We start from the raw sequence: 17,323 nt of genomic DNA, 5'->3' as shown, positions 1-17,323 counted from the left end.
GAGAGTGAGGCACCAAGGACTGGGTCACCGTGGAGATCTGCTCAGCCCTGAATTCTGGGGCCTTGACGGGCGCTGCAGGTGTCTGGCCAGAGCCCCTGAAGTCCAAGGCGAGGTGCTTCTCTGGCTCCTCCCATCTCAACACCGAGGGACCCTGCAGCGGGGACCCGAGGGAGTTCCCACCATCTCCTTGCTTGCAAGAGGATGCTGGAGGAAGGAAGGGCCAGGACTCCTTGCACGTTTCCCCATCTGGACATACTCTTCTTGGGGTTTCGGGAGAGCCGCTTGAAACTCCAGGCCAAGGACAGCTCTGCCTGCCTGCTGTGCGCCAGCTCAGGCATTTGTGGGGCTCCTTGGCAGGTGCTGTCCCACAGGCCAAGCGGGTCCCATTCACCAATCTATAGAGAAGACCTGGAAGCGTGTTGGCCACACAGTGTTAGAACATTTGGGGTTCCCAGCTGTGTGACCTTGGACAATAGCTTATACACTATGAGCCTCAGTTTTTCTGTCTGTGAGATGGGAGTGGCTCTGCTTATCTCCCAGGGATCAAATAGGAAACTGTGCAGAAAAGCCTGCTTTGTAAACAGGAAAGCCCTAAACTGACACCCAGGGCACAATGATTTCAGTAGCAAATGGGTTGTGATACTTGTTCCTATTCAAGGTTCCAGTCCTCTGTGGGCTGGGAAGTTTAAGCCACCAAGGGTTAAAGCAGGCTAAGCACATGACTGCGATTGTCCATAATTGATGGAATAAACCTTAAAGGAGTGACATATAATTGCAATTAATCCAGGCACTGTGACATCGCCTTGCTAAAAATAGTGTCTACTAATAATTGCTTTGATCTAATAAAACGATGCCTGTCTATGAGCCTGGCATGGGTTCTGCTAGTGGCCTAGTAGCCCTGTCCCCCAGCTTGCTACACAGGGTGCTGTGGAAGCTGGGAGACACGGGGGCAGAAGGGCAGACGGGGGACCTTGATTCACTGAGACCCCATGATAGCCAAGGCTACAGCTAGAGGGTGAGCATATGACTCATTGTCTCAATTGGGGCACTTTTGAGTAGATGATATTAATTACTGTTTATCACATTCATTATGCCTGACTCCAGGCACGCATGGGGCTCTCCTGGGCAAACGGGGGGGCTGTGTCACCCTGTGCGGAGACAGGGTCAAGCTCCTGGGAACCCTTGACTGGGAGAGTGGTTTCTCATCCATCATGTGGTTTTCCTCGCAACAATGTGCAGTAAAGATGGGGATTTTTTTTTTTTTTTTTTTACTTCAAGACGGTGGTGGAGCCAAGTGGTGCAGCTGTGGCCTCTGGCCCGGTTTCCTCAGCGGCTGGCCCCATGCAGGTGGGAGACAGCTGGCCAGGATCAGGACACTCTGTGGCTGAGGAGACGCACGCAGCTCAGAGGGAGGAACCAGCAAATCTGGCCCCAGCAGAATGGGGGCAGGTGACCCCGTCCGCAGAGAGACAGGGCGTGGGGTTTGGCGGGGACTTGGGATGCTGCCTGATTCTGGGCTTGGGTCCTGTGCCTTGAGTTTAAAGTCCAGTTCTACGAGCTAGCAGTTGTCTTGGCAAATGACATGGTCGCCCCCTGCCTCAGTTTCCTCATTCGTCAAGCAGGGACATGGATTCCTTTTTGTGAGGCTCGAGAGCTCACATGGCAGTGAGTGGACAGCCCCAGGCAGGGCCTGTCATGTAGAGGCTGGAGGGGTGCCGGAAGCAACACCTTTGAGGAAACCTTGGGGGTCCTTGTGCCTTGAAATGGCTGTGGTTGAGCCAGTTAGGGTCCAAAGAGCTCCTGCCTATAGATGGGGCTGCTTCAAGTTCTTGTAGGAAGAAAGTGGATGAGATCGATACATAGAGGAGCCAAGAGAGCCCGTGACCTCCACAGGCTGTGGTTAGTGTACCCTCGCTGAGCAAGGCAGGGGCTTCCCCCAGAGATCCTTCATGCCTTGTAGCTCCCTGGAAGCCCTGCCCAGGCCCCTGGCTTTCTTCTGACCCTTGGTTGAGCTGGTGCAGATGTGGGCAGGTGACATGGCTTTCGTGGTGCCCCATTACTGGACTTGATGGCACCTGCAGGCACAAGGTAGGCAAGCTGGCAACAGTTTGGTGCCAGTGAGCTCAGGGGAGACAGAGGGAGAGTTATAAAAGGACCACATTCGGCCTATTAATAGCCTGTGTTTGGTCTCCATCGCTTCTATCAACATCGTCCATCACAGGCAAACAATTGGAAAGCCTGTGCCAAACAGGGAGGCTGTGCCGTTTCTGCAAATGCCATTTCCACTTCTTACATGGCACCAAGATGCCAACTGTTCCATGCCAACAGGCTGTTCTTCCAGACCACTTCCCTTAATTTACGTTTAAGCATTTGACTTTTTTTTTTTTTAAGCAAAAAGAAGATGGAGAACCTGGAGGAGGTTGTTACCATTTCTCCTGACTTGCCCCTGTGCCCCCATACCCGAGTCGAGCACCTGCGTGGGAGGGGGATGGGGGGTGGAGAGAGGACTGAGATGGGCCCTGCCCCTTTCTGGAGCCCTCAGGCTGATGGACAGGCAGAGCGGGGATATGGCTGAAACACCAGCCCAGACCCTGCAAGACGTAGGGCTAGATTGGCTCTTTCTGTTACCTGTGTGTGGTTTGGGGGAAGATGCAGCCCCTCTCTGGGGCTCCTCTGCTTCCTTGCCTGTGAATTTGGTGGCGTTGGACTGGGCGGCCTGACAGGCCCCTCCTGGCTAAGTGTGGGCATTGGGGGAGGCCTGACTGCCTCCTCTTCATTGGCTGGACTTGGTCAGGACACTGCAAACTCTAGGGCACCTGGAACGATGGCCAGGAGCGCGACAGGGCTGGGCTTGGTTCAGGGAACTTGAGAGTAGCCCTCAGAGGGCTCTGCCAGGTGGCTGTCACTCTCACCATACATGATTTTGGGGTATCTTAAATATTTTCATGTGGCTCAAGCATTGCCAGGCTTAAGGGATGGTTTTGCCCAGGGAGGGCATGGAAATGGGTTTGCTCCACCCTGGTATCTTCTGGTGAGGGTGGGAGGTACAGGCAGGGTCTCTGGGTTGCCCTAGCCACTGCAGAGCCTCCAGTGCACACGAGGCCGGGGCTGCAGGGAGAAGGGGGGGCAGGCAAATTGCAGGGGTGATGAGCTGAACTGATGGGGAGTGTAGTTCCTGCCTTGTGTCTTTAAATCTAACATCTGCTCCTTTGTGGCTATGAGGCCATGCGAAGGCACCTGCCCACTTCGAATTATAGCCATGGGAAGGTGATTTAGCCGAGAGATTGATTGACTGCAGCTGTTTCAGAGAATCTGGGAGTCTGTTTTATGCTTAGGGTTGTCGATGGTTTGGGGAGGATGGGGAGAGGGGAGTTCAGGCTTGGGGCTAGCCAATCCAGGCTGGCTCAGTTCTAGCTGGGAACCTGTGTGGCTTTCTGCAGAGCCAAAGGATTTCCTGCTAATTTATAGGTTGGGGTGGCACAGGGAGAGGGTTGCTGTGTTGTTGTTGTTGTTATTATTATTATTAAGATTGCAGGAGGAGAGAGAGCTCATCCACTGGTTTACTCCCCAAATGCCCATAATGGGCCAGAGCTGGGGACTGAAGCTGGGAGCCTTGGTCTAGGTCTCCCACATGGATGGCAGGAAACTAATTTCAAGCCTTTGCTATTGCCTCCCAGACAAGGCTGTAGCAAAGGAAACAGTAGTCAGGAGTAGTCAGGGGTGGAGTGTGGTATTAAACCAAGCATTCAGGTATGGAATGTGGGCGTCTTATCTACTAGGCAAATGCCCGTCCCCAGATAGGGTTTTTTTTTTTTTTTTAAGATTTATTTATTTTATTTGAAAGGCAGAGTTATAGAGAGAAGGAGAGACAGAGAAAAATAGACGCTTCTGTCTGCTGGTTCATTCCCCAAACGGCCACAGTGGCTGGGACTGAGCCAGGCCAAAGCCAGGAGCCTGGGACTCCATCTGGGTTTCCCACAGGGGTGGCAGGGGCCCAAGCGTTTGAGCCATCCTCCACTGCCTTCTCAGGCATGTTAGCAGGGAGCTGGATCAGAAGTGGAGCACATGGGACTTGAACCAGCGCTCATATGGGACACTGGCATCACAGGCAGTAGCTTAACCTGCTGTACCACAAGGCCCCTTCTCCCCCCATATAGGTTAATTTTGTAAGAGAAAATGACATTGCTTCAACCCATCTCACAAGCACATTTATTTGTTTCAAATATTCTTGAAGAAAATGAGGGCTTCTGCAGTATGGATGAAGTACAGGTACCTTGGGCTTGGTAAGGGGAGACGTAAATATTTGCAAGGAAGCCCTCATGGCACTAGCAAGGCTGGGCCTGCATCAGGAAGGTGGGTAGAGAAGTGGTTCCCTGTCACCCTGCAGTCCCAGGCTGCCAGGGTAGAGCTTGGGGATGGGCCAAGACACCTTCAGTGGCCCTCCCCGTCCCCCACTTTGAAGCTCCCAGCCCCCCACTTTGAAGGTGTGGCTTGGGAGTCTTCCCAGCGCAATGCACGGAGGCAGGTGTGCGTTCTTCTAAGCTGGAGATGGCCGGAGGGGCCTTTGACACCGCAAGAGTGATGTCATTGCTGGCTGCCACGGGCACTTGGTGCACAGGCAGGGGAGGGAGGAAGGCAGTCAGGAACCGATTGTTTATTAGGGAAGGAAACAGAGTGACTAGGTGACAGGTTCGGAGGTGACGTACAGGATAAGAATCCAGGATTCGCAGAACAAATGAATCCAGAGACCACTGGTTGTATCAGCACAAATAGGAAAAGCAGAGCGGGCAGGGCTGCCTGCCCCTGTGAGCAGAGGCCCAGGAGCCGCAGTGCCTGGTTCTGAAGTTTGCTCCAGCACAGACTGCTGTGTGACAGGGCACACGGGCCTCAGTGTCCTCAGCTGGAATGGTCTCCCAGGGCACCTCTGGGCCCGGGGATTCGCACTTCATGAGTATGTGTCAGCTGACGAGGATGCTGGCGCAGGCACTTAGGGTGCCAGACGCATTGGTTTGTTTAGCTTTTCTGGGGGTCAAGCACCAAGAAAGCAGAAGAAAAACTTTTGTAAAAATCACAGCCATCCCAAGTAGAGTCTCTTAAGGGGGCTGTCTTGTGAGGAAGTGAGTTCCCTGTACCTGGGGGTAATCAAGCGACTGAGGCCCAAATGCCAGCAATCTTATAGAGATGAATTGATGCACTAGATGGCTTCTCAGTTTCCTTCCAACTCCGAGACTCTGGGCTTCATTGCTGATGTATGTACGGTCTGTTTGGTGATGTTTCAAGGTTGCAATGGCTGCCTCCATCTTTGGGCCTCTTTTCCTATGCTCTCAGCAGCAGTTCCCATTCCTAGCCTGCACGTTGGGTCCATGGAGATCTTTTTACAAATGATGGTGCCCAGACCCCACCTGTAGAGATTTTGATTTCATTGTTCTGAGGCGGAGCTGTTCTAGAAGTGGCTGTCCATGGGTGCCTGGTGGGCCTCTGTCCTCCCTCCGTAATCCCTGCGGGTCTGGGCAGGTACAAGCCCTCTCTGGTTTCCTTTTGCCTCTGTGCAGATCTGAGAAGTTGGGGCTGTGTGTCCCATCACATTCTTCCACCTAGCAGATGTTAGTGAAGTCCTTGCTTTGTCTCCAGCAGGCTGCTAGGTGGGCCGGCTGCTGGCCGCTGTGGCTGCAGCAAAGCCCTCATCCTGGGTGTTTCTCCCTCCCACGCTTAGCACAGGGCCTGACACATGGCGAGCAGGGAATAAAAATTGATTACATCCCATGGAATCCTTGCCAATATTGTAAGTGGAGCAGGAACATAAATTATGAGTAAGCACACAGTAGAGAATTCACGAGATGCCAGTTCCCCTGTGCCCAGGCCCTGGAAAGGAACCATCTCCTTAATTGGAATGGTGTTTGTGGCCTTGGGGGGTGACCCACACAACTTGATATTTTGGGAGTGTGGTCTCCCAAATGACATCTTCCTGCCTGCTTCCATCCGGTGGGAGAGCCTCCGCCTGGGGAGGACCCTTTCCTCTGGGCTGGAGTCCTAGTCCTCACGCTGGCCACTCAAAAGCCAGGCCACCCTCTGCTGAGGGTCCCCAGGCCACCCTCAGCTGGACCTGGTGGTCCATGTGATGGACCCTATGGTGTCCCTCAGGTGCCAGGTTCCATCTCCTCTGGAAGTGAAAAAGTGGAGGGCCCTAGAGAAATGTCATTCACTCCGGAAGCATTTCCTGCTAGACCCCCTCACCCCCACCCAACCCCCAGCCAGGACCTCGGGCTGTTCACCCTCTATCCCACCACCACTGGGGCCCTGCTGGGCAGCAGGTAAGACGGGGGTTAGTCGCAGCTGGGAAGGCTGGGCCCAGAAGGGTGAGGTTCTGAGGTGGACATTACCTGTCCTGAGACTCCCCACAGGCCTGCCAGTGGTGGGGCTCTGAGCTAGACTCGTCCAGGTTCCGATCTAGCCCCTCCTCTTCCTCCACTGGGAGCTGTGGGCAGTGTCCGACCCACTCTGGCCTCAGAGCCTTCATCCCTCTTGTGGGCCCGTGGGGATGTTTGAGACTCTGATGCAGGTGGCACCGTGTACACTGGTGCTAACTGTTGTTCGCGTCAGGTCTGTGAGTTTTTGTGCATCAGGAAATTCAGGAGGGAAGTGCCTACTCACTTCACACGTCTCTCAGTGGCTCCCTTCCTTTGCACCTCCAATATTCAGCTAACGTTTATCAACCTATTGTGGACCATGGCCTAGGCATGGGCACGTAGGAGCAGAATTTGAAACCCTGGCCTCCCAGCCTCCTGGAGGGTAGACACAGTGCACAGCGTCAGTGCTCGGGTGGGGTCTGATGGCCGTCAGTGCTCTGGGTGCCCTGGCTGGGGCCACCAGGCGTGGCAGCCTCAGGACAAGCATGGAGCCCAGGGAAGATGACTGAAGTGGGTGGTTGTGGAGCTGGGGTTACTCCTAGTGGCCCTGTGTCATGTCTGGGAGTGATAGTGGGGTGTGGCTGACTTGGCTTCAGCTCTATAGAGGGATGCCCAGCCACAGGGCTGGGGGCAGAGCCCAGAGCAGAAACTCCACGGAAGAAGGAAAAGGTGGTGGCAAGGTTGAGCCCATCCCCAGTCCCCACAAGATGCACCATCACCCCCAGCAGGGGCTCAGGCCGGCAGGAAGGCTTCCTGATGCTGGGCCTTGCAACTCAGCTGCAGGGGATGCCTAGCAGGGGCACAGCCCGAGTCCTCAGGATGCAGCCCCTCCAAGGAGAAGGCGCTCTCAGAAGCCCCCTGTGCCCTCGGGGGAGCCTGCAGGCCTCCCCTCACATTCAGGATGGAAGGTCGGGTTCACTGCCTCTCCAGAGTCACCTCCAGTGGCCCTCGCCACTCCCCAGTCATCTGAGCCCAAAGGAACCGCTTGTGGGTTTGGCTGTCAGTCCAGGTGGCCCAGCCTGACTGGCCCTCCAGGGCCCCCTTCCCTGCCCCTTCATCTGCAGGAGGGGACTCAGGGGGGCTGTCCCTGTGAAGGTGAGGAGGTGGTGATGGTGCCCAGAGCGACTGCTGGGAAGAGCTCCTGGGAGGGCTTTGGGTTCAGCAGGATAGGGCTGGAGGGGAATTTTGGCTTTTTGCTGGTGCCCAGCAAGGTGCATGGATGAAGTAAGTGCTCAGGCAACCCAGGTCGTGTGTAATTGTGAATGTTTGGTTCACCCAGGCTGCTCCAGGGGTCCTTCTGAAATGCTTGGTGGGGGTTGTTTCTTTGTCGTTATTGCAAATTGTTTCTGAAATGCTGACACTGGGTGTTCAGCAGCTCCAGACTGGAGGCCAGCTGACTTTCTCTGCACTGTGTGTATGGCCAAAGGGTATTTGTGTGAAAAAGAATGAGTTTTTCATGCACGTGGTCTCCCCTATCTCCAACATCTGTGAGTAAAGTAAGGTGGGGTTCTGGTTTGCAGAAAAGGACTCAGAGGCCCAGAGAGGTTAAGGGACTCATCCAGTGCCACACAGCCAGCAAGTGGCAAAGACATGACTTGAATTTTGGCTTCAAATCCATTGCCATTTAGGAGGAGACAAGGCAAATTTTCTGTTATCCCCCATGGCTAAAATTTAGGAGACTCACCTTGCTGTCTTTGAGGAGAGGACAGTGCTGGGTCTGCAGCTACCGCCTTGTACTCGCACGTCTGTGGTGTCCCTGTGGCCTGTATGTGTGCCATGGCCACAGGTGCTCAGGCCCAGCCCGCTTCAGGGTCTACGCAGTGGAGAGTCTACTTTTGCAGGGCACTGGGGCCTACGGGAGTGAGGCGGCTTGTCTAAGGCCAGGCTTTTATGGTGGTGAAGTGGAGACCCTCCGCTGCCAAGCCCAGGGCCCATCCTCCAGTGCCCTCCCAGTCATAAAGCATCTGGGGTCCAGGAGCGTTTTCTTTCTTAGGCCTGTTGGAGATCCAGGTGCCCCCTAGGACCCGCAGGGCCCCCTGCATCCCAGGATGACAGCATGACCCGCTTCCCTTGCTCTCAGCAGTCCAAGGAAGCTGAGGGCCTCCTGGACCATGAGTGACCAAACTAGGATTCTAGCAGTCAACTTCTGGCAGGAGCCAGGCTGGGGATGCTGGCAGGGCCTGTGAGCGTCATTAAATCTGGCAGCTCGACCTGACAGGAGGAGCCTGAGCTGAGATCTGCACGTGAGGGTGAAAGACGGGAGCCTGGGACCTCGAGAAAGGAGCAGGGTGACAGTGGAGGAAGGGAGAGGCTGCGGCTGGGCACGGATGTGAAGGCGCCAGGTTGAGGAAAGGAGCTGTGAGTCTCCCTGGAGAACAGTGCCAGGAAAGTCGGCTCCCCTGTCGGGGGGGGGAGGGGCAGGCTTAATTTGCATAGCATTAATTAGCAAGAGTGTCTAATTAGGACAACCATTACAGAGCCGCAGTATTAGGCTGATGGTGAAGATCACTCAATTTTGCAGCCTCTGTGTGGAGTGGAAGAGCTGACCCTTATTACACAGGAGCCTTCTTTTTAAAGATTTTTATTTATTTGAAAGGCAGAATTAGGGAGAGAGGGAGAGGGAGAGGGAGAGGGAGAGGGAGAGGGAGAGGGAGAGGGAGAGGGAGAGGGAGAGGGAGAGAGAGAGATCTCCTACCCACTGGTTCACTCCCCAAATGGCCACAATAGCCAAGGCTGGGCCAGGCTGAAACCAAGAGCCTGGAACTCCATCTGGGTCTCCCACGTGGTGGCAGGGGTCCGAGCATATTGGGCCATCCTCCTGCCTTCCTGGGTGATTAGCAAGGAGTGAGATCAGAAGTGGACTATCTGGGACTGAAACCAGGGCTCACAGAGGATGTCAGCATCTCAGGTGGTGGCTTAACCACTGCGCCACAGCACTGGCCCCTCGACAGGATTTCTAATTCAATTATTTTCCAGATTGAAAACACAAAATACAGTGATGCCAGAGAGGCACGTCGGACCTCAGTTCAGTAAATACAGGCTGCAGGTGTTGTCGCTTTCCTTCTAGGGGCTCCAGCAGGGGTCTGAAATCATGAATGGATTATATGTGTGTAGACACACGCGCATGCGCATGCCCACACATTTTGGTTTGGTTGGAGAAGGAGCCTGCCCACCCTTCAATTGGTTAAGCTAATATTTTACTGGGGCTCAGCGCCCCTCCCTGCCCCCACACTCTGCCTGAAGCATAGTTTTTGTTTTTCCCAATGTACCAAACAATAAACCACATTTAGGACTTCACAGTCTCGGGGAAGATCTACTGTCATCATTATGATTCTGGGCTGCTTTTGGAAGCTACGAGGCAGGCCAGGAGAGCAATTTATACGGCTGGCTCGGAGGCCGGGAACACACTCCATCACGCTCGGCACGGCCCCGCGGGAGGCAGAGGCCTCACTGCAGAAATTGGAGGGGCCAGCCAGGCCTGCCAGGAGGAGCAAGGCATTGGTACGGGGTGGGGTACAGGGTCTGAGGACAGGCAGAGCTGGGGGTAAAAGCTGGCTTCTTCCAGTCCTGACGTTGCCGTTTATGGGTCATGCCCACGGACAGGTGACCTGACCTCTCTGTAGTGGGGGTGGGGGTGGGGGTGCGAGGCCCGGTTTGCAGCGAGACTCCTGGAGGTGTGCCTTCTTCCAGGTTTCTGTGGTCATTGAGGAATCCCAGGGCCATGAAGGGCTGGCTCATGGCTGGGAGCAGATGGAGGCGTCTCTCAGGAACCTGGTCCCTCCTCCCACCCTGCCAGCACCCCTGACAGGGTAGCCAGACTCTACCAGTGGGTCAGGAAGTATCTCATGCGGGAACCTGGGTTGTTTTGAGAGTAGGGGCAAGTGTGGTCTATAGATAAATTGGGCCCATAGCTAAAATGCGGGCTAGTGAGTGACCTTGGAAAAGTCAAGCCACTCTGGACCCTCAGTTGCTTTTCACCATTCATATGACCTGTATTTAGGGTGAAGATTTGAGGTTAAGTGTGCAGAAGGCATGTTCTAGGAGCTGATACTGATAGCACTCAAAGATGAAGTACCAAGTAGTTTCAAGAAGCACTTATTAAGCACCTGTTATACTCAAAACATTGAGAAGATTGTAGAGCTCATACAGAATCAACATATTATTCTGTGGATTCTGGTAGACTGGGAATCATGTGAAGCCACAAACTTATCCCAGGTGGAGTGAATCCGCCCAGTCCCAGGGTTCCAAAGGACCCTGCCCAGCTTGCCGGGGGGTGTCACTTTGTGTTGTGAGTTTAGTACTGTGACCATTTTCAAAAATGCTACTTGTTTGAAAGGCAGAGTGACAGAGTGGGAGAGAGAGAGATAGATCTTCCATCTGCTGGTTCACTCCTCAAATGCCTGCAAGAGCTAGGGCCGGGCTAGCCTGAAGCTTCAACCTGTTTCTCCCATGTGGGTGGCAGGGACCCAAATACTTGAGGCATCACCTGCTGTCTCCCAGGTTCATTAGCAGGAAGCTGGATAAGAAGCAGAGCAGCTGGGACTAGAACCAGCACTCTGATAGGGGATGCGTGTCCCAAGATTTTATAGCATGATAGTAGGAAGTGGGCACAGAGGGTGTGCAATCGTGTTTAGAAGGCCAAAGTCTCGAGTCCTGTATCCCTGTCACAGGTGGGGCTGCAGGCCCATGTGTGTTCTGACAGCTGCCCCAGGCTGTGTGCTTGTAGCGTCACAGGGAGGGCTTCCACTTGGAAGCCCCTTTCTCATAGTCCAGGGTTCACATCTGAAACAGACAACTTTTATGATTATAAAAATAGCAGGTTCTCTCTGTAGGGATTTTGAGGAAAAAACGACAATAAGAAAGACACTTCAGTACCTTGAGACATTTCATGTAGCCTCACATTTTTTTCTATGAGGAAAAAGTAAAAAAAAAAAAATTGGAAATATGCTATCCATACAGTTTTGGGGTCTGAGTTTTCACTTTATATTACGTCATGAACCTTTCCCATATCTTCAGCTGTTTTTTTTTTTTTTTAATAATTTTTTGACAGGTAGAGTTAGACAGTGAGAGAGAGAGAGAGAGAGAAAGGTCTTCCTTCCATTGGTTCACCCCCCAAATGGCCGCCACGGCCAGAGCTAAGCCGATCTGAAGCCAGGAGCCAGGTGCTTCTTCCTGGTCTCCCACATGGGCATAGGGGCTCAAGTACTTGGGCCATCCTCCACTGCCTTCCCCAGGCCACAGCAGAGAGCTGGACTGGAAGAGGAACAACCGGGACTAGAACCCGGCGCCCATATGGGATGCTGGCACTGCGGGTGGAGGATTAACCAAGTGAGCCACGGCACTGGCCATCTTCAACTATTTTACCCAGAAGAAGCTTTTCTTTTCTTGTCTTTTCTTTTTCTTTTATTTCCTTTTCTTTCTTTCTTTCTTTTTTTGGTGGCTACATAGTGTTCCATCATGGTGGTCTTAAATTTACTTAACTGCTTGAATTCTTGGGTATTTAGGAATAAATGGCTTTAAAAAGTGATTCTCACCCAATGGGACACAATTCTTAAGCATTCCTGAGTGTTAGGATTATCACTCTGCTGTTGAAAGTCACTGTAGAACACAGGACTCCCCACCCAGGTCCAGGTGTCTCTTTTTGGCCCTCAGTTGAGCGTAAGTGGGGCACAGCAGGTGTGGCAAGTGTCCTACTGTGGGGTTGGTGGCAGCTAATTAGACAGTCATGTCTTGCTGCTATCACCCAAAGAACTATATCAATTTCATGCTTCATTGGAGTTCAGGCAGCAAAGAAAAGATAATTCAACATTTTAACGAATAGAAAACATTTCCAGTCCAGCCAGATTGCTTTGACGTGCTTTCTGGTGATTAAAAATGTGTGATTTTAAAAATTAAATCAAGAATCAAGGCAGTCTGTAAAGGGTCGCGGGACCCCATTGGCTTGGTGCATGGCTGAGTCCCCCTGGGGCTCGAGCTGGTCCAGGAAGGTGCCCCAGCCCAGGCTGGGAAGCAAATGGGAGTTACCTCTTAATGTGAAGACTTTGAGTTTTAGGACAAATGGAAAGGTTCAAGGGAAAGCAGACAGCTTCTGGCCGCTTTCCCTTTCCCTCTTCCTCTAAAAGTGATGGAAATAGACTTGGATTCTGATTTCACTTAATTTCTGCCCAAGGAAATAAATTAGAGGTTGCAATGTGCAGCTGATCCCAAATCCTTCCCCGGGGGAGGCGTGATGCTCCCCAGATGCCTTGAGACCCCTTTGAGAAGAACGTTATGGTCATTTCTGGCTGGAAAACGTTGTGTGCTCCCCCTGGTTCATTCCTGTGGGAGTTTTGCTCCTAAAATAGCCGGAGCCTCCTGAGCTCACTGCCTGCTCTTCAGCCCCCACATGGGCCTCGTGGTTGGGCTGGAGCTTGGGGCATCAAGCCATGCTTGTGAAGACTGGGATCTTTTTTTTTTTTTTTTTTTCTTCCCCACAGGCAAAGTGGACAGTGAGAGAGAGAGAGATGGAGAGAAAGGTCTTCCTTTTCTGTTGGTTCACCCCCCCCCCCCATGGCCACTGCAGCCGGTGCACCGTGCTGATCCGAAGCCAGGAGCCACATGCTTCTCCTGGTCTCCCATGCGGGTGCAGTGCACTCCACTGCACTCCCGGGCCACAGTAGAGAGCTGGACTGGAAGAGGAGCAACCAGGACAGAATCCGGCGCCCCGACTGGGACTAGAATCCAGAGTGCCGGCGCCATAGGCAGAGGATTAGCCTATTGAGCCGTGGCGCTGGCCACTGGGACCTTCTTAAAGGCTGGAGCTATGTTCTGCTTTCCTTTGGGCTCACACTGGGCCAACCCAGCACCAGCCCCACTTAGGCATCCCTGGGTGGGTGTGCTGCTCTAGTTTGTTAAACAGTGGGACACGGAAGATACCAGAGGAAAACTTGTGATTGAATATGCATTAAATCCTGACATACTGCCTGTCACAGACCAGCTACTTAGGGATAGAAAAGGAGACAGAAATCTCACTCTGTAATATAGTCAATATAGATATGACCCCTTACATCGTGTTCACAGGGACTGATAACTAGTCTTAAAGTTGGTCACACCGTTTGTCCTTTGTAGCTCGTCCAAGACTCACCTGGTTCTGGGGGTGACTGCGTGAATTACTTGGCTCATGTTTGGAACCACCTGTGGGCAGCACTGGGTGGAGACCTTTCTCCAAAGGCAGTGTGGAAAGTCGGTAGCTTCTGGTGGGCGGGGCTCCTCTGTAACCCATGGCCTCTTGCACACTGTTGGAGATCTCCTAAGCACTTGACAAATGAGAAGCGGTTGAAATTGCTGTGAGCAGATGAGTTACTTCATGAGTTCTCCCACACATCCCCAGAGCCAGCTTGTGCCTGGCACGACAGAGACCTCAGGGGCTGTAGCGAAGAGATGAATGGTGGGGTTGACAAACACCAGGAAGGCGGCTTTCACTCTGTCTCCACCCACACGGGCTGGCTGAGGGCATGGACTTGGGCATCTGGCAGCCCTTGCTTCCCACCCCAAGTCCTTCCCTTGTTCTCACGGTTGCCCTGGTGGGCTGCAGAGCCCTTCCGTGCAATTCTTAGCTGCGTCTCACGCCCACCCTGAGTGCTTTCCCTGACCACCTGGGGTGACAGTGCCCTCCCTTGGGCTCCTCCAGCTCTAGGTTTCACTTGAACCTTTTCCACCACCATCATAAACTGTCATTCAGGTCTGTTTAAGTGGATATTTTGCATGTTTCTCTTCTGCTCCCCGCTGCAGAGTGGGCCTGAGGGCTGGTGGGGAGTTGGAGGTGCTGGCACTGAGCCCTGGCCCAAGCCACACACTCCTTGGGCTTCCGTCTGTAACGTCTATAAACAAGGGTACATCAAGGGGCTATTGTGGGGGTAGATGGGAATAAGTTTGTGAAGCCCCTTTGGAAACCCTACAGTGCTTTGCAGCCATCACGCATACTGGTGAGCTCCTGGGGCTGTTTCTTAGGTGGAGTGAACTCTCAGGACAGAGCATAGGGCCATCGCGCGAGGAAAGCTTGCTAATGCTGCCTGGACCTCCTCTGCTGCCTTCACTCAGGCCTGTGTTCCCACCCCCTGGGGCTGGAAGGCATCTTTATTTCAGGCTTCCAAATGCTCAGGAGTGCACCATGCTACAACCCAGGTGCTCTGATTTGTGGAGGGTATGCAGTTCCCGACAACACAGCTGGCATGTACCCAGCCAGGCTCTGTTCTGGGCACTTCACACAGACTAGCTCCCTTTCCACCTGACGTGTGAGGCAGTCAAAGGCAGAGTGGTGGAGGAAGCAGCCCAAGGTCATGTAGCTCCAAGTGGCTAAGTCAGGGCTTGGCCCCAGCAGCGCAGCGCCAAGCTCATGCTGCTAATCACACAGCTACAGGCTCTCTAAGCCGCCCTGGGGCTGGATGGCTGCAGTGAAGGTCACATGGCCACCCCTGTTCCTCCCCCCCATCTCCAGCAGGAGGGCCCCCTGAGGACTTCTCCTGCCCATGACCCCCCTCTGCTCCTGTGCTTCCTGTATCTTCTCTCTCCAGGAGCTGCTCTGCTGCCCTTGGCCTAAGCCAGGAGAGGAGAGCAGCTTCCAGGATGTTCTCATCCATTCCTGAAAACACTCTGAGTTATCAGAGCCATAAGGGGCAGAAATCCTCTGGTTCAGGTTTATAAGAGAAAATAGAGGCCCATGATGGCAAAGTGTTAATAATGTCCACACCATATAATAGTGGCACCATAAGGAATTAGGTTCAGAGGACTTATGAGCATGGGGACGAACATTCTAAGTAACACATCAGAAACAGAATCTAGCCACGTGTAACCAGCATAATACATCATGTCCGAACAGAGTTCATCCTGGCGATGCAGTATGATTTCTTATTTAAATATTTATTTATTTATTTAAAAGGCAGGGTCATAGAGACAAAGAGCAGAATCTTCCATCCGCTGATTCAGTGATGCCAGGAGCCTGGAACTCCATCCAGGTCTTCCACATGGGTGGCAGGGGCCCAAGGACTTGGGCCATCTTCTGCTGCTTTCCCAGGTGGATTAGCAGGGAGCTGGATCGGATGTAGAGCAGCCGGGACTCTGGCTCAGGCTAACTCGGTGCTGTGGGCGGCGACCAGGAAGGGCCGGTGACAAGTGTCCTTTGTCGTATTCCTTCCCCTTCACACAGCCTTGGAAGAAAGAGAGACGCTCTTTCCTGGCCCTCCCTAACCCTCTCTTTCCATTTCTCCTGCAGGATTCCATGTTTTCGTTGGCCTTGAAATGCCTTATCAGTCTGTCTACCATCATCCTTTTGGGTTTGATCATCGCCTACCACACACGTGAAGTCCAGGTAGGTGCAGCCATGCCCACCCATCACTCAGGGGCCTTGCTCTGGATGAGCCCATCCCCACCCCAGAAATTCCCCCTCTAGGCAGCTCCTCGGGTGACTTCACAAGACGGTGTCTCTTCTCTTCCCATTGTGGCCCTAGCCAGAGAAGGAGTTGTGAGGCCGCCATCTGCTTTAAACAAATGTGACATCATCTTCGTGGGGAGATCTTGGAGGCAGACGTGGCTTAGCAGTTGGGGGGCTGTTCTCTTTGGACCCTCATTTAGCGTCACTGTGCTCTGATGGACCCTGGGGAGCTGGGCTGCCTTTTCCGTCTCTTGCTGAATCCTTTCTGAACTTGAGCCCTGAGTCCATCCCCCATCAGTGAGATAGGCGCACGCACCCAGCAGCAAACAGCACCAGGGAGGGAGGCATCCATTTCCAGACAGAAGTCTCATGTGGTTGAGTGGGCCTCTGTTTCCTGCTGCCCGGGTGGGACGTGGCACCCACACAAACGTGGGCTGGGTGGCTGACCCAGGGGGATTGCTCGGCGTGGGCTGGGAGGGTGACTGGAGTGGGCAGAGCCGAGGCAGCTTCTTGTGACAGTGAGTCCTCTGTCACCCAGCCCTGCAGGCTGACCTGCTCTGCTGTATTATGCTGCTTACCCAGATGTTTTTCCTCACGTGTGTGTGAATCTGGAAGCCATCCCAGCCATTTGGCGGGAGTAGCAGGGATGGATTCACATCTGGGCAGCAGGCGAGAGATTGACAAAGACCAGAACTCAGAGTCAGAAAAACTGGGGTCGAGTCTCGGCCACGACCTCTTCTCGCGGCGTGTCCGTGGCCAGCTCTGTGACTTCCCGGGCCTCAGTCTCCTTATCTGGACCATGGGGGCTTTGTGCCGACTTTGCTGGGAGGTGGTAAGGATGGCATGAGGTGTATTGGGGGAGTGCTGTTCTCCAACGCTATTCAAATCCAGGCCCTTTTGTTACCCAGCGTTTTGTGGGTGGAGCAGTTGTGCGGATGCAGGGTTGTGAGGGCCGCCTCCTCCTAGAGAGAGGCTCTGCCTTCAGGCTGTGTCAGGGCCATTGTGGCTGGCCAGGATGCAGAAGCCTTGGCGGGGCTCCAGTCTGCTGAGGACCGAAGGACACTGATCTACAGCCGGGATGCTCCAGTTCTTGGAGAGTTGCAGATGCTCGAAGCTGTGCTCCGTGGGCTGAGAGTCCCAGGCACCACCAGGCAGCTTCCTTCATGGAATTGGAACTGGATGAAGCTGGTGGGCTTTAACCCAGACCATTGTCTAGTGAACCCCAGAACAGAGCCAGAAATACAGACAGGGAAGAACCAGGCCAAGGAACCAAGAAAGCACAGGAACTGACAGTTGGGACTCAAGGCTGTGTCCTTCCCCACCCAAGACCAGCCAGGGGACCCAGGTTGTCCCTCAACCCCTGGGGTGCCCATGTTGTCATCCCTAGAGAATCTATGCTACTGTATATCCTCCTGACTGGAACAGGATGGTTTCACACAGGCCAAAAGAAAATGGATGCCAAAACTCAGTTAGGACCCAGGCTTGAACAGTTACCAGCCTCAGCCCG

The 17,323-nt window shown here is 53.5% G+C and overlaps 1 protein-coding gene across 2 annotated transcripts in view; it reads left to right on the top strand.

Annotated features, from left to right (window-relative positions):
- KCNN3 (potassium calcium-activated channel subfamily N member 3) overlaps positions 1-17,323 on the top strand; it is a 156,584-nt gene that overhangs the window by 26,771 nt on the left and 112,490 nt on the right. For both annotated transcript variants that reach the window (XM_062193643.1, XM_062193642.1), the window contains exon 2: positions 15,658-15,753. In XM_062193643.1, coding sequence (XP_062049627.1) covers positions 15,658-15,753 — 96 coding nt within the window. The remainder of the gene's footprint in view (positions 1-15,657; positions 15,754-17,323) is intronic.

This window comes from Lepus europaeus, chromosome 5 (assembly GCF_033115175.1).
Source record: "Lepus europaeus isolate LE1 chromosome 5, mLepTim1.pri, whole genome shotgun sequence".
Classification (NCBI taxonomy): Eukaryota; Metazoa; Chordata; class Mammalia; order Lagomorpha; family Leporidae; genus Lepus; species Lepus europaeus.
This window is presented reverse-complemented; position numbering and strand designations above follow the sequence as displayed.